Here is a 17,785-nt window from a genome sequence, read left to right on the forward strand (position 1 = left end):
TCTCGCCTTTCCCTTTCTATCCTGTCTGTTGCCACATTCTACACATGGTGTTTCTTTTATTTAACATGACCTTTTCCTTGCTCCCTGTTCCTGCATAATTTTTTTTAAAGATCCTCTGAAACTTGCTTTGAGTTTCTTCAGTTTGATTTTAGGCTCCTCAACTTTTTTTGCATAATTGCCTATATAAATCTCTATTAAATTGCTGTCCTGTGATTATTATCTTTCTTATCTGCCTCCTGCATTAGACTATAGAAGTAGTCTTGCCGTATTTGTATTTTTGTCGTTTTGTCTTGACTTAACTCTCAGTTTACCATTAGGAACCCATGTTTAGTTTTTGACTTTATTTTTGAGTAGTTATTACTGTTTATAAATATTGATAGTTCATTACTTTATTCTTTTTTAGAAATCTTATGAAAAATAGGAAATATGCCCTTTTTTCCTTTTCTTTTTTTTTTTTTTAGAGTAACACCCTTATAGTTACTGGATGGATCCATTAAACCCTTTTATAAATGTAAGATACTCTATGGAACCTTGATTATAGAATTCTAGAGACACCATCACTAGTCTTTTTCCAGCTTTCATTGAACACAGTTGAGAATTCAGAATTTTTCATTTGTCATCCACATGGCAAACAGAAAAATAACAGAAAAAGATGTTTTTGCAATTATTACACAAATCAGAAAATTAACACAAAGAGACAAAAAGCACTCGAGGCAAAATGATGATCGTGAAATTGGTCATGTAAGCAAAATCTCGGACCCTAGGTAAATTCTCACACTCAAGAGTCAGTGAGTGAATAATATATTTCTAAGAACAAGAAGAAAAATTTAAGATTTTTATAACTTTACTCTCCTTTCTGTTCAACATAAAGGACTTAGTTATGTAATGTTTTGTGATAAGAACTTGGGCCATCCCATTTTGCTAAAAAGGACTTGTGACTTTATCTTTTGTATTTGTGGCTAAATTTTCCTTGATACAATTCTTAGTTGGTCAAATACTGAAGATAGTTGTAAATACAAGGAAATTGATAAAAAACAGATGATGAATAGAAGCGAGAGGTGGCGGCGGAGGCAGCGGCACTGGGGGGGGGTGGGAGGGGGGGGAGCGCCAGAGTGAGTGAGTGGCTGAGTGAGTTTACCCCTATGAGGCGGTGAGAGGCCCGGGGCCTACCTCAGAGGAGCGGGGTCGTGGCGCCAGCTAGCAGCGGGCCCCCTCCCGGTCCCCGGGCCCGGCGGCGCGGCGGCAGCTCAGTTGTGAGGAGGCGGGGAAGCGAGTGTCCAGCCCCAGCCATGGAGGGCATGGACGTGGACCTGGACCCCGAGCTGATGCAGAAGTTCAGCTGCCTGGGCACTACCGACAAGGACGTGCTCATCTCCAAGTTCCAGCGGTTGCTCGGCTTCCAGCTCAACCCGGCCGGCTGCGCCTTCTTCCTGGACATGACCAACTGGAACCTACAAGCAGCAATTGGCGCCTATTATGACTTTGAGAGCCCAAACATCAGTGTGCCCTCTATGTCCTTTGTTGAAGATGTCACCATAGGAGAAGGGGAGTCGATACCTCCTGATACTCAATTTATAAAAACATGGCGAATCCAAAATTCTGGGGCAGAGGCCTGGCCTCCAGGGGTTTGTCTTAAATATGTCGGGGGAGACCAATTTGGACATGTGAACATGGTGATGGTGAGATCGCTAGAGCCCCAAGAGATTGCAGATGTCAGCATCCAGATGTGCAGCCCCAGCAGAGCAGGAATGTATCAGGGACAGTGGCGGATGTGCACTGCTACAGGACTCTACTATGGAAATGTCATCTGGGTCATTCTCAGTGTGGAGGTGGGTGGACTTTTAGGAGTAACACAGCAGCTGTCATCTTTTGAAACGGAGTTCAACACACAGCCACATCGCAAGGTAGAAGGAAACTTCAATCCGTTTGCCTCTCCCCAAAAGAACCGACAGTCAGATGAAAACAACTTAAAAGACCCTGGGGGTTCCGAGTTCGACTCGATCAGCAAAAACACATGGGCTCCTGCTCCTGACCAAACCGAGCAAGATGAGAATAGACTCTCACAGAACTCTGTAAATCTGTCCCCCAGCAGTCACGCAAACAACTTATCAGTAGTGACTTACAGTAAGGTAGGTGCCCTCGGAGAAGAGAAGGGGTAGGTGGTGGGCCTTGGGATTTGTGATACTCCTTCATGGCAAACCTAGAAGCCTAGAATGTTCTTTAAGACTGCTTAGCTCTCCTGCCAATGCAACAGCACAAAAACCTACCCCTTCTCCCCTCCCCCCTCCCCCATCTCCATGTCCTGTGGATGTTACTCCATCCACATTTATAATTTACTGCTGTCTCTCTGCTCTGGTTTGGGTGCTGAAAGAACAGAGTTCTTTACCTTTAGCTTTAAAAAAAAAGAAAGTCAAAATATCACCAGCCATTCTTCCAGTGTAAATGCATATACCAAGTGTAGAGCAACAGCACACCTTTGGAATTTGTTCCTACTGTGTTTTTTTGGTTTTGGGTGGGGTGTTTTTCCTGAGGAAATAGACCAAAAAAAAAGCTCAATTATTTATCCTAATGTTGTATCCTATCCAAATGTTGTTGGGCTTCCAGTTTATTTACCTAGTTTGCATGTCTTCTTGTTGATGTCTTTCCAGTCTCTTATGGCCCATCTACCTCCTCACCTACAACCCAGAGTGGCCCAAGTGATATTTTGACTTTTCATGTGTGAGGAATAAGTGAGAGAATTGTTTGTTAAGTTAATCATGATTTTAAATATTCTGATTGTTCTAAGACAGTCTTCTAGGTGTTTGATTTCTTGATCTGTTTCGCTATGCTTGATGATTAAACAGCACCTTCCATACTCCGCCGAGTTGACTATGGTTCCTGGTTGTTGGTTTTGGTAGGTTGAATAAAGCCCTGATGCTAAGCGCTAAAAAAAAAAAAAAAAAAACAGATGAAGAGATGAAAATAATTATAATCTTTATAATATAAATCTATTATTTTTATAATATAAAAATAAACAAATGGGACCTAATTAAGCTTAAAAAAGCTTTTGAATAGCGAAGGAAACGATAAGCAAAATGAAAAGACAACCCACAGAATGGGAGAAGATATTTGCAAACAATTCGACCAACAAGGGATTAATCTCCCAAATACACAAACAGCTCAATAACAGAAAAAACAAACAACCCAGTCAAATGGACAGAAGATCTAAATAGACTTTTCTCCAAGGAATACATACAGATGGCCAAAAAGTACATCAATAGATGCTCAACATCACTAATTATTAGAGGAATGCAAATCAAAACTACAATGAGGTATCACCTCTCACTGGCCAGAATGGCCATCGTCAAAAAGTCTACAAAAAATAAATGCTGGAGAGCGTGTAGAAAAAAGGGAACCCTCTTAAACTGTTGCTGGGAATGTAAATTGGTACAGTCACTATGGAGAACAGTATGGAGGTTCCTTAAACTAAAGATAGAGGGACTTTCCTGGTGCTCCAGTGGTAAAGAATGCAGGGGATGTGGGTTCAGTCCTGGTCAGGGAACTAAGATCCCACATGCTGCAGGGCAACTAAGCCCAAGGGCCACAACTACTGAGCTGGCGCACCTCAACTAGAGAGCCTGCGTGCTGCAAACTACAGAGCCCATGTGGTCTGAAACCTGCGTGCCACAACTACAGAGCCTACGCGCCCTGCAGCATGCACGACACAACTAGAGGGAGAAAAGCCACACGCCACAAGTAGAAGCCCACATGCCGCAACGAAGACCCGATGCAGCCAAAAATAAATAAATAATAAAATAAATCTTAAAAAAAAAACTAAAGATAGAGCTACCATATGATACAGCAGTCTCACTCCTGGGCATATATCATACTCTGAAAAGATACAGGCACCCCAGTGTTCATTGCAGCACTACTTACAATAGCCAAGACATGGAATCAGCCTAAATGTCCATCTACAGATGAATGGATAAAGAAGATAAGGTACATATATACAGTGGAATATTACTCGGCCATAAAAAAAGAATGAAATAATGCCATTTGCAGCAACATGAATGGACCTAGAGATTATCATACTAAGTGAACTAAGACAGAGGAGGACAAATGCCATATGATATCTCTTACACCATGTGGAATCTAAAACATGATACAGGTGAACTTATTTACAAAACTGAAACAGACTCACAGACTTTGAAAACAAACTTATGGTTACCAAAGGGGAAAGGTGGGCTGGGGGGTAAGGGCAGATAAATTAGGAGGTTGGGATTAACATATAGACACTACTAAAGATAAAATAGATGATCAACAAGGACCTACTGTATAACACAGGGAACTCTACTCAATACTCTAATAACCTATATGTAAAAAGAATCTGAAAAAGAATAGGTATATGTATTGATATATGTATAACTAAATTACTTTGCTGTACCCTTGAAACTAACACAACATTGTAAATCAACGATACTCCAATATAAAATAAAATTTTTTTAAAAATCTGAATGTGAAAATGTACAATTATGGAGCAAAGAAGATGACCTTTCTCTCTTCAGTGAAATTACGATTTGTCATAGTCTTTTAAAATACTGTGTTTAGGGCTTCCCTGGTGGTGTAGTGGTTGAGAGTCCGCCTGCCGATGCAGGGGACACGGGTTCGTGCCCTGGTCCCGGAAGATCACACATGCCATGGAGTGGCTGGGCCCATGAGCCATGGCCGCTGGGCCCATGAGCCATGGCCGCTGAGCCTGTGCATCCGGAGCCTGTGCTCCGCAACGGGAGAGGCCACAACAGTGAGAGCCCCACATACCGCAAAAAAAAAAAAAAAAATACTGTATTTAGATGATGCAAAAGAAGAACCAAAAGTAAGGGTAAGCTAGAACCTAAAAGAGATGTATTTAAAATCTGGAGGCAGTAATATGTTTTGACAATGCAAGTGCAAGAAGAAACAGAAGTAATGATAAGCTAGTACCTATTATAGATACGTTTGAAATCAGAAATTGTATTTACTAGATGGATATACTCCAGATTCATAGATAACAGTCTTAATGAGCAGCAATTTATAACATTCTCAGCACTAGGAAACTGTGAATAAAATGTGTGTCTGCTATGGGTACATTCTAATTAAGATTTCTATAAAGTTGTTTTTCATTGTTTTTTAAATTATTTGTAAAATAATTGAGTTGAAAACCATTTAAAAGGTCCTTGGACCTAGGTAATAAATGCTAATGACTAATTTTTCTGGTATTCTGAGAGTTAAGAAATGATTCTTTATTTCAATGAATATCTGCATTTTGGTATTTGCTAGAATGGGCTCTTTATAAGAAACACCCATTTCACGTTTATTATTCATATATTGGTAAATATAAAGACCTGCCATTTCCTTAGTTAAATAAATCTTTATCACTTCTCACTGACTAGTCCTTATGTTCAAATAACATATTTTATTTAAAACTATATCTTAAGGATGTGTGGGTACATATGCGTGTTTTTATATTCTGACATTTGGAGTTTACTCTTTTTTGTTTGTTTATGGCGGTATAGTGCTGATGAGCTCCTTCTAACTGAGATGATGTTTAATGGCCTTTTCAATGACCTATCAGCAGAACAGGCAACGGCACTACTAAGCTGCTTTGTGTTTCAAGAGAATGTGAGTTAATAGTTTAGCACATCTTATTTGTTAATTTACATGTCTTATAATTTAATATTATTATGGATTTTTTAATTTTTAAAATATGCCTGCATGTTTACATATTATAGGTAATGTTATTAGAAATCAATGTAACTATAACCCAAATTTAGTAAGAGAGAAATAATTAAATGTATATTATCAGAAAAGAAAGTAAACTAGAATTTTATTTATAGACAATCATCATTAATCAGATTCCAAGTTAAAAATTTGCTCTATAACCCAGTGCATTGTTTGAAGGTCTAGCTTAGTCAGACTGTCTAGAAGGAAAAAGAAAAGGTAAAATTAGGCAAAACTAGTAAAAATGAAAAGAGTGAGGTTGAATTAACATTCCTCTTCTCAATTTTGGAGAATAACTGTGAGGCAGCTGATTGTACTAGAGGCTGAAGTCTTAGTTTTCATTGGCAAGATTTGAGATAATGGCCATACGATTCTCATCACTGGCTTGGCAGTAACTTTTTCATGTGAGTAGTTAGTTGACTTTCACCAGCTCTTAAGAAATCAAAAAATGAAATGCTGGATGGACCAGAAGGACACTATCATCGTTTACTTTATTTCAAAAGCCAATATGATTTATTTTAAAAAGTAAAATGCATGTTTCACATTTCAAATTCAAAACTTTATTCATTGTTTATAAAATTGGCAAAATAAGAGTAAGACAAGCACATTTACCTTCTAAAAATAATGTTGCTACTATATAAATTTTTAGAGAACCTTTTACCATATACACTTAGTTTAACTTTTAAAAAAGTAAATTGTGTAAGACAAATTTGTTTTGCAGTTCTGCTGTCGATCTGTTTATCCATTAACTATTTCCTTATTTATTAATCAGATCAAATACATAACTTATTGGAGTAGGTTAGGTATTTTCTCTCAGCTCTCTGATTACAGATCAGAATTACAACTGCAGTGGCAATGATAACAAATAGGACAGTAATCCAAAAATGATTTATGCTCTCGTAAGAATGCCTGCTGTGCACCCATGAAGTAATTTAATTTGCATGTGAGGAATGCATTCCTTTACAAAATATTATGTTTGGCTGTTGTTTTCCTTAGGTTCAAAATTTTATTACATTAATTTCCAAGATAATTGTTTAGAATGTTTGTCCAGTTTTCTTTGAACAGATATAAGGTTTAGAAATTATTTGGAGATTGGTGATCTTCTGCCTGTGTCAGACTTTGTCTTGTGGCTAATTTCTTATACTGTGCTTTTTTTTAATGTGGCAGTAAAAAAAATCCTGTCTTCTGAGAGGCCATGTACGTTACCTCTTCATGGGAGTTGGGCCTAGCCAAAACACAACTCTTAAATCTTGGGGCAAGATGTCACTAAATGTAGTTGAGATTTGTTCAGTGAAGCCCTGCTGTGTTATATGTAGTGTCATCAGTTCTTGTGGTGTGGTGCCTTTCAACGTCAAAATGGGTAATTGTACTGAAAGTACCATGGAATTCTGTTGATACTTTAAAAGTATGTTTTCTAGCCAGAAAGGAAGGTAAATATAGTAAGATACTTGTCATAAATGCTGATACCTTCTGTTTTAAAGCTTGTTGTTTCTAATACCGTGCCCCCTTATTTTTTGTATCATTAGAGGTAATTTAAAGATTACACAGTATTTACAATATAAATATCAAGTATCTTACAAATATTTATTAAGCACCCACTATGTGCAATGCAGATACCTAGACACTAGACAGCAGAAACTTTTGCTTTCGTGATACTTTCATGTATGCTAGTTGATGAAGATAAACAATAAAGAAATGAAATACACACATTATGACAAAAGGTGATGAGGGTTTTGGAGAAAAGTGAAGCAGAGGAGGCAGATAGAAATTGTTGCGAGGGCTGGTGTTACTGTTTTAAGTAAGGTGATTAGAAGAGGCCTCACTGATAGAGTGACATTTGAATTGAGACCTGAAAGAGAGATAGGGAGCAAACTGCACTCACCTGGTAGGAGAATATTGGTAAAATGAAACATAGCTTACTTACATCAGGACCAGTGCCTTCTACTTACAGTGACCAGGAGAGAGGAAGAGATCAGTAACTGTTGATCGTGAATGGACACAATGTCAAAGACATGTACTTGTGTACTTTTCACTAAACTGAGATGTGGAGTTCATTCATGATACAAATCAAAACCAAGTCTTATATAAATACTGATGCTCAAAGTAAAGGCAGATCTATTGCAACTAACCTATAGTTGCTTTTTAAAAATTTACCTATAATTACTTTAAATTGTCTCACACATATATACATACATATATACATACATACCTTTCTTGTAATAATTTTATTTTTGTATAGTAAATCTATCTTTGTCAAAATTTGTTCCTTAATAATAACTTTATTCTAATCACAAGTCTATAGGTTTTGAGGACCTGACTTATTCTCTTTGACGGTGTAAGAAACTAACACACAGGATACAAGCAGCTTGTCCAAGTTTATTTGACTAGTTAGTAATAGACCTGAAACTCTTATTATTCTAATTGAGAAACTGATAGACTTTTCACTAGTGGGGAGACAATAATAAGAATACTGAAACTCATCTAAACTTTTAAATATTTTAAAAGTGGTTAGAGAGCTAGAAATATCTGGGTAAAACTAAAATTGAGGGCATTTTTCTAATGTTCTTTATCCAAGATTTTTAATTTCCACAGAGTGGGAGTTGCCTAGAAGCCAAACTGTTTCAAAAATCAAAGTATGATACAACAGTTTATAAATGTTGATGTAACTAAACTACTATGCATGTTTACAATATTTTCTCCAGTTCCATTTATGGTCACAGAAAATAGCTAGTGTAGCACACTTTGCAAATTTAGCAGTGTAATATTTTCCTCTGAAATATAAGAGAATAGTATAATTCAGGATGAGAGGAGTGGTAATTTTGCTTACACAAACTAAGTTGATTAGAAACTAAATGCTAATGACTGAGGTCTTATAATTTGAAATTAATGGATATTATGAAAGCTTTGTTTTGTTTATAAAAGCAGATAGTATACACTGCATTTTAAACTTGGGTTTTACATATAATCTTCCTTTTCTTTCATAGTCTAGTGAGATGCCCAAATTAACAGAGCAATTAGCAGGACCACTTCGTCAAATGCAGGTAAGATTTTTTTGAACTACATATTTTATGAATAGTATGTTGTGAAATAAACATTTGTGACAGTCTAATCATAATATTTATTATTCCACAGAGACAGCTTCCTTCAGGATTAAATATATCATTTGATGTTAGTCTTGTCATTTACTGCTGTTTTAATAACATCATTTGTAATTTTTCTTTTAAAAATTAGACATTCTCCCTCACCAAAATGTTAAGTTATATAGAGTTGCTGTGAGTACAGATTTAACATTGCATGGTGTAGATAGGCTATACCAACAGTTCAGTGTCTGCATCGTTTTCCTTGGTGTTAAGAATAGCATCTTGATAGATTTAGTTAGCTTAATTTTTTATACATTTTTCCATCTCAGTTTACAACAAATTTTAAAATCAGGTTTTAAAATCTGTTTTAGCCTAAGAAATGATTTATTTCTGGATCCTCAAAGCCACAGTAGTTTATAGTAATGAATTGGTCTCTTTTATTATTTTTCTTGGGAAGAATGGTTTTATCTATCTTTTCAACATTAGGCAGACAGGGAAAGATGAACTATAAGACACTGCAAGAGAGGAATGAAAAGTGAATCATAAAAGAAGGCCCCTTTAATATAACATTTAACATTCCTTAATATTACTAAGAAATTTAAACTTCCAGAATCAGGGAAGTCTTAATAGGCCCAGGAGTTTTTGACCTTCTTGATTACCAAGGAGAAAAGAATGAAATCTAACTTCCTATTGTAAGGAAAAGGAAATATTAAGATTTACATTTTTTAAAGCATTGTTGGAGAAAAAGCATCATTTTGCCATAGGATTTATGTTTCTCTGAGTCTGGCTTGTTATTATTGTCTTTGTTTTCTTAATGAAACAATTAGAGATGAGTTAAATGTTACTGTTTAGTAATTTTAATGAAGAGTTTTGGTTTTTGTAGAAAAGGTATTACTGGGTGAAAATCATGCTCTTGATATGTTTTTCTTAATTAATGTAGTGGAAAACTTTGCTGTTTGATTACTCAGCAGTGGAACAGGCACTGTGGCTACTTAGAAGTAGAATATCCAAATTGCAGGCTTATTACCTAGGAAGAAAAAGGAACCTTGTAGAATACTGACTTTGGAAACCTAAAGAAAAAGTGATATGGGAGATCATAAGTAAGAAATTTTTTAAGTATATGTTTTATCTTCAAAGGAATGTGCTAAAAGAATTGCAAAAGTTTCAGCGGAAGCCAAATTGGAAATTGATGAGGAGACTTACCTAAGCTCATTTAAACCTCACTTAATGGATGTAGTATATACCTGGGCAACTGGAGCTACATTTGCCCATATCTGCAAAATGACAGATGTCTTTGAAGGTATGGTTAAATTTTGTACGCATATATTTCTTTCTGATATAAGAAATATACTTAGGATGGCATTGATTTACTAAACAAGAATAATATATTATTTTTAATTTTTGATAATAAAAGGAAATCTTCTGCCTATGTAAATCAAAAATATTCTCCACGAATCCTTTGTATTATTTAATAAGCTCAGTCTGCTCATTATAACAGTTTATAATCCTGTGCCAGAGTCTCTGCAATCACAGATAAGGCCTATTTATGTGGGTATTTTTACTTTTGGTTTTATTCTCTTAGTAATAACCTAATGGCTTGCTATGCAATTCCACCAAAAAATAGCAGAGCTAAATATGCTGTCTATCATTGCATTTCTAAAATCAATCAAAACTGTTAACTCAACTGAAGAAAAATTTTAAATGAAGAAGTAAAGGTAAAGGGAATATATAAGGAGTAATTATAAGTGAATTACAAGAAGCAAATAATAAGCACAATATTTAAAGAAAACCATATTTAGAAAGGCTGTATTCATTGCAAAAAGATTGGCTTACGCAGATTGTAGATATTTATAATGGTGAATTGTGTTTGCACCAAACTTTCTTAAAAATTAAAATAAATGAGCTTGGACTTCATAGATATTTATTATAGGAACATTTAAAATTTTATTTTGAGAAAAATTATATTTTTAACATACCCTGTATACTATGCTTTTTACCCAATATTATTAAAGACTAATAGATTACTGAGTTTATGAATCTCTGCAACAGAATCAACTATGAGCCTTTACTTCACTACATTGAATTTTAATGGGTTTTAAGGTTTTAAATATTATAGTTTATAGTATATTATTTTTTAATTATGGTGTGCTGTTTTAGTCCTTTCCCTAAAGTTTATTTCTAAGCTTCCATTAAATGGTCATTAGTATTATGGTCCCAAAATCTTTTTCTGAATACTGTATTCTGTTACCAGGATGGTCATTATTTATTAGGTAACTACTGTGTGCCAGGAGTTGTGCTAATAAGCATTTTATATAATTTACATCTAATCACCAAAGTAGCACATCAGAGTAGACATTATTTGCACTTTGCACAAGGAAACTGATTTTTAAAAGGTAAATAATTTGGTCAAGGTCATGGAGGTGTATGTACTACATGACGGCACTATGATTTGAATTCTGGCCTCTGTGACTACAAGCACATGATAGTTGATAACTTCATCTAAGAACCATAATACCTTATCTTTGAGAGTTTTGGACCGCCTAGAGACTTCTTAAATACTACCTAAAATTATACCATCTCTATCCACTGAAAATTTATGCTTGTAGGAATGGTAAGAAGGTCTATAATAAATGATGGTGGGTAGCTCCTGTTGAGGCTGTGAGAAGAGAGCATGACATCCTCATCTCACCTGTGAACATTGCTTAACACACAGAAACCCAGATAGATGTATGACAGCTTGTGTGTTTCAGACACACAAAGGCAATCAAGTACAGCATCACCACTCTTCAGTCTAACTTCTTTTGGGAACATAAGGATGAAACTAATTACTGTTCTATGCCTAAATTCTACGACTTGTTAATATAATAGCTCATATTTGTATATCTGCTTCTCTGAGAAGGCGAACACAATGGCATAAAACAATAGTGGTGCACTGTTTGTTTTGTTTAAGAAAAATGAAGGGACAATAGGCCTAGAAATATAGGAAGCCTTATAAAATTATCTTTATGGATTATTTTTCTATTCTTTGTACTTAAATGAAAAAGTTACCGCAGTATGGCAGATAAATCCTAAACTGCTAAATTGAAGACAGTTTGTATTTTTTAAAATTTATTTATTTATTTTTGGCTGCGTTGGGTCTTCGTTGCTGCACACGCGCTTTCTCCAGTTGCAGCGAGTGAGGGCTACTCTTCTTTGCAGTGCGTGGGCTTCTCATTGCGGTGGCTTCTCTTGTTGCAGAGAACGGGCTCTAGGCGCGCAGGCTTCAGTAGTTGTGGCTTGCGGGCTCTAGAGCGCACGCTAAGTAGTTGTGGCACACGGGCTTAATTGCTCTGCTGCGTGTGGGATCTTCCCGGACCAGGGCTCAAACCCGTGTCCCGTGCATTGGTAGGCGGGTTCTTAACCACTGCGCCACCAGGGAAGTCCTGACGGTTTGTATTTCTGCCACCTATGAATTGATGTTTTCCACAACATACTAGCAATTCCTGAAATCTGTTTCAGTTCCTGAAATCTATTTCAATTCCTTGAGGTTATTTCAGTGTCACAGTTTGCTTGAGAAATCTAAGATTAAAAATTGAGGGATTCAGTTTATAACCTGAAATTGGGTCTAACATCAACACAATTTTCATGGTACCATTATACCAGCTATACCTTTTCTTTCTAAAATTGGGAAAGCTCATAAAAGCAAATTATATAATTAAACAGCAAAAAAATAACTGAGAACCTTGATTTACTTAGGATATTTTTTTTTCTAGCATATGGTGTCTCCCTGCCACAACATTTTTTGTTTTTTTTTTTTTTTGCGGTACGCGGGCCTCTCACTGTTGTGGCCTCTCCCGTTGCGGAGCACAGGCTCCGGACGCGCAGGCTCAGTGGCCATGGCTCACGGGCCTAGCCGCTCTGCGGCTCTCAACCACTGCGCCACCAGGGAAGCCCCCTTTTTTTCTTTTTACTATGTTGTTTAGTTCGTCCATTTCAGAATAGCCATTCTCTCCTCATCTTGTTACTGTACATGCTTTATATAATTGGAAAAATACTATAATCAAAGCTCTAGCCCATAGTATAGTGTGTCTTTATTTTTACAGGCAGAAAATGACTGCATTGGAACTTTTTAATGTGCTCTGGTCAAGTGTCTGATCATGTCATGTCATGAGCCTCAGGAGTAGTTTTAAGTATTCAAACCTTAGCTGGAGCTAGTTAACATTGTAATGATTAACACCATATGTTTGGGGGACGTCTGATGTAAGAGAAGAGTTTATACTGTGATTCAGTTGAGGAATTTTGAACACTTCACATAAATAATTATTGCCTCTGTTATCACCCTGGAAAAAATGATAGAATATAATCGTTTCTTATTTCCATCAATTAAATTTGGATAACAATTAAAAACGGGGTTTCAGTCTACTGATCCATTGTAGTAGATCCATTGTAACCTAGACAGGGCCATTACTATTTATTTCTGTCTATACAAAAACAATATTGTAGTCTTCACTATGCATGAAGGATTTGCTTTCCACTAAGCACATGTCATCAGGAAAGCTCCTATGACGAATTATCACTTGAAAGTGTTTACTGTACTTCTGCCTGTCATAGGTTTTTTTGTTTTGATTTGGTTTTGGCTGCGTTGGGTATTTGTTGCTTTGCATAGGCTTTTCTCTCTAGTTGCAGCGAGCGGGAGCTACTCTTTATTGCAGTCTGTGGGCTTCTCATTGAGGTGGCTTCTCTTGTTGTGGAGCATGGGCTCTAGGCACGCGGGCTTCAGTAGTTGTGGCACGCGGGCTCAGTAGTTGCAGTTCGCGGGTCCTAGAGTGCGCAGGCTTCAGTAGTTGTGGTGTGCGGGCTCAGTAGTTGCAGCACGTTCCTACAGCGTGCGGGTTTCAGTAGTTGTGGCACACAGGCTCAGTAGCTGTGGCTCGCAGGCTCTAGGGCACACGGGCTTCAGTAGTTGTGGCACGCAGGCTCTAGGGTGCGCGGGCTTCAGTTTTTGTGGCATGCAGGCTCAGTAGTTGTGGCTCGCAGGCTCTAGGGCACATGGGCTTCAGTAGTTGTGGCTCGCAGGCTCAGTAGTTGTGGCACACGGGCTTGGTTGCTCCACAGCATGTGGGATCATCCCCGCACCAGGGCTCAAACCCGTGTCCCCTGCATTGGCAGGTGGATTCTTAACCACTGTGCCACCAGGGAAGTCCCTGTCCTAGATTTTTAAACAAATGCTGTTTGGCATATTCCTCCTCTCTGCCCCCACCACAAGGTCTTCTCAACTGCCTTTCCACTAGCATAGTTTTACCCTTTCTTAGGAGACGGTACATCAGTGTTAGAAGGGATTTTCCAATGGATTTGTTATTTTAAAATACTTTTGCTAATAATAGTAGAGTAACATTCTATTAATATGTATCTGTTCTGTGTTTAAAGTTTGGCACAGTTTTAGTACTAAATGACTTAGGAATTAGTACCTGATACCCATTTAATGAATAATTAACTGAGACCCTAGCGGGATCAGGAATTGTGCTGGGTGCAGTGCAAGCAACAGTCTCTGCCCTCCAGGAATGTTTTCAGCCTAAGCTGGGATCTAGTGGTAAATGATTGCAGGAAAATATAATTATGATCCTAACCTCAGGCCTCAATAACCACTTAGATAGGAGTTTTAAATCAGATTCAGGGCGTGAACTGTGGGGAACCACTTTTGCAAATGCCAGAAAGCTGGAGGTAGAAATAAATACCTCTCCAGATAAAGAAATGTGTTGATTTCCATCCTCAATTAGAATGGTGTTGTTTAAGAACCTAATGAGCCTGATGTTTATAAGATTACCCTTAAAGCATGTGTGCTCAAATGTCCATCAGTGGATGAATAAATTGTGTATTATCCATATAATGGGACAGTATTCTGTAAAAAAAAAAAAAAAAGTGAAGTACTGATTCATGCTAAAATATGGATGAACTTTGACCAGATTAAGGTTCTAAGTGAAAGAAGGCAGACACAAAAGCCACCTATTGTACAATTTCATTTATGTGAAATGTCCAGAATAGGCAAATCTGTAGAGACAGAAAGTAGATTTGTGGTTGCCATGGGCTGGGGGAAGGTGGAAGGGGGTAGGGGTGTGACTGCTTAATGGATATGGGTTTCTTTTTGAGTGATAAGAAGATTCTAAAATTCGATAGTGATTATGGTTGTACAATTCCAAATATACCCAAAACCACTGAATTTGTACACTTAATTAAAAGGGTGAATTTTATGCCATGTGAATTATATTTCACTGTGATAAAAACAGGCAGTGACACTGGGGTACATGCTTTAAAGTGGTAAATTTTATGTGTATTTTACCACAGTTTTTCTTCAAAAGGCAATGACTAGGGCTTCCCTGGTGGCGCAGTGGTTGAGAGTCCGCCTGCCGATGCAGGGGACACGGGTTCGTGCCCCGGTCCGGGAATATCCCACATGCCGCGGAGCGGCTGGGCCCGTGAGCCATGGCCGCTGAGCCTGCGCATCCGGAGCCTGTGCTCCTCCGCAACGGGAGAGGCCACAACAGTGAGAGGCCCGCGTACAGCAAGAAAAAAAAAAAAAGGCAATGACTAGTAAGAATTCAGTTTTGCTTTACACTCTGGCAAGACCAGAAAAAAAGATTTGTAACAAACCGTTAGGTTGTTAGTGTGTGTTTCTGTTTCTGGTCAGCTTCAGATAGCCTGGGGGGATGGGTAATAGCTTTGTATCTCTTATCTAACACTTAATCTAGGTGGTCCTAATTGATGAGGCGGAATGATTTCCAAAACTGGGAGTAAGGAGAACCCTTGTATTACAGAGAACTGCAGTACGTAGGAAGTATGCTGGGTAATTCACTTCTTCACGGTAGGCTTCATTCATCCCCTTTACGCTGCAGGCAGCTATAGACAGTGTTTGTACACACACGGTGATTTGTTGACAAGACTGAGGTCAGCAGCCACAGCCATTGTATGTGCAACCCTGTACCGCCTGGCCTCATTTTCTTAATTGTTCTCATGTCATCTGAAACTGTCAGAACTCATTTTCCAGAAATTGAGTGGGAGTGCTTACAAAGTGTGGCAGTATTTGCTCGCTCAGATGTGCGTTTAGTTTCTTTAGCTTATCTTAGCAATATACTTCATGTGGTTGGGTCTCTGATAGCTTTTGCAGATCCTGGCTATTAACATGAGTTTCTCAATTTGTAGAAATACCAAAACAATATCAGGTTATCTGTGATTCCCAGTACACATTTGAAATCAGTCAAAACAGAGTTTGTGAGCCAGGGTACCTGGCTCTCCGATGCCCTGCACAGCAGTTTTATAAAGGATTTCTTTTCAATTCTAAATGACCTGTGAAATACACTCTGTTCCTTTTTAAAGTCCTATATATATTTACATTTTTAACCATTACCTAATTTAATTCTCTTCAAATAGAAGTGTTTGCAAAATACACATTTAATATCTGGCTGCATGAGTCATGCGATATTCATTACCTTCTCCATTCCAGCCCCCACCCTGTCTCTAGACACCCAGAAGTTACTGCGACTGTATTTCCTCTTTCAGTGAGAGCAGGACTGGAGCTCAGCATCCCTAGCACCTGAGAACAGAAATAACAAATATAGCCAACATTTATTGAGCTCCTATTGTGTTATTGACACTTGTGAAGCACCCTACATGCATTATTTCATTCATTTCTCACAATAACCCCATTAGGTATAGGAATTCTTGTTATCTCCACTTTATAGAAGAGTAAACTTAAAGTTTTTAATATGTTAATAGAAATGATCTGGAAGGAAAGTATTGAGTTTACTTTTGGGAACTGTTGAGTTTGAGGTGCCTATGATATGTCTGGGTGATCAACTTTTTGTTGGCAATAGTATCTAGCTGGAATTGATAGCATTGTTTTGTTTTTGTAACCGTTGTTTTTATAATTATGGCCTATTTATAAAAAATAAGTGAGCAGCTTTCATTTACTTAAAAGTGTTACAGCAAAAATGAGTGATACGCTAATGACTGAAGTTTGTGAAATACCACCTTTAAAGATAAAACTTAGGGTCTACAAGTGACTATCCTAATACAGAAATATCACACATGGACCATCCAGAACCTTATGTTTGAATCAGGACTGAAACAGACTCACCAGTGCTCCTACTAGCATTTGCATTAATGGTATCAAAAGATTTTTAAGCACTAGAGGAGCACCGTTCCTCCTGGGATGCAGTGGGTGGGGGATAGGCTCCTTACGTGCCCTTGTTGTGTTGCTTATGCCTGCACATGGGGGCCCAATGGAAGAGGGAGTAGGAGCTGCAACACTCATCCAGGGGAAGAGATAAAGGTGCTGTCCATTTCTCAAGTCATGAATTTACCAGTGGAGCTAGGAGATGCTCCCTTCTGATCCTACAGTGGCTGGTGTCCATCTGGCAGCCTCCTGTTCCTAGAGAATAGGCTAATCCTCTTCTTACCCATATTTGTGAAGCTGGTTGGTTGTGTTTGCTTCATGGTTTTGATTTCAGCCCCATCCTTTCCCCCATTGCAACTTCAGGCTGTTTTGTGCATTTTTATCCTGTCTCACCCAGGTAACTGTCCTCCAGATGCCATTCAGACCTGCTTTCTCCCCCTCCCCCTCCCCCTTCATCATTTAGGCCATTAATTGAGCTTTCTCCTTCCCTGGTCCTGTCCATAATTTTCTCAGCCACGGTCACAGCAAAAACAAACTAGTATCTTCAACTTTTATAAAGGTTTCAGCTTGTAAAGGTCCAAGATTCTTCTTCCATGAACTCTTAGCCTCAAAGTTTAAAGGGAAGCCATTGCTGTAAAGGGTGGCTAATACGGTTATCTCTGCCATTTCCAGTGAGGGTGTCAGATTTCTTTTCTAAACCTATATGTAAAACTGTTAACCTGAACCTGAAAGGCACTAACCACCTCTAGGGTTTCTCATTTGTAAAATGGTAGCAGAATGTTGGATGTGGCTAACGACAGTCTCCTGCTACTTGGAAACA

General features: G+C 37.9%; 1 protein-coding gene and 1 pseudogene across 4 annotated transcripts in view; both read left to right on the forward strand.

Moving 5' to 3' along the window:
* MTREX (Mtr4 exosome RNA helicase) overlaps positions 1 to 17,785 on the forward strand; it is a 137,816-nt gene that overhangs the window by 114,530 nt on the left and 5,501 nt on the right. For all 3 annotated transcript variants that reach the window (XM_029216471.1, XM_029216473.1, XM_029216472.1), the window contains 3 exons: positions 5,532 to 5,637; positions 8,721 to 8,777; positions 9,954 to 10,116. In XM_029216471.1, coding sequence (XP_029072304.1) covers positions 5,532 to 5,637; positions 8,721 to 8,777; positions 9,954 to 10,116 — 326 coding nt within the window. The remainder of the gene's footprint in view (positions 1 to 5,531; positions 5,638 to 8,720; positions 8,778 to 9,953; positions 10,117 to 17,785) is intronic.
* On the forward strand, positions 1,107 to 3,002 carry LOC114891925 (annotated as a pseudogene). Its single transcript, XR_003792640.1, has one exon. The product of XR_003792640.1 is annotated as an uncharacterized protein C6orf106 pseudogene (transcript).

Source organism: Monodon monoceros, unplaced genomic scaffold (genome assembly GCF_005190385.1).
Source record: "Monodon monoceros isolate NGI ecotype Baffin Bay Population unplaced genomic scaffold, NGI_Narwhal_1 Super_Scaffold_12, whole genome shotgun sequence".
Taxonomy (NCBI): Eukaryota; Metazoa; Chordata; class Mammalia; order Artiodactyla; family Monodontidae; genus Monodon; species Monodon monoceros.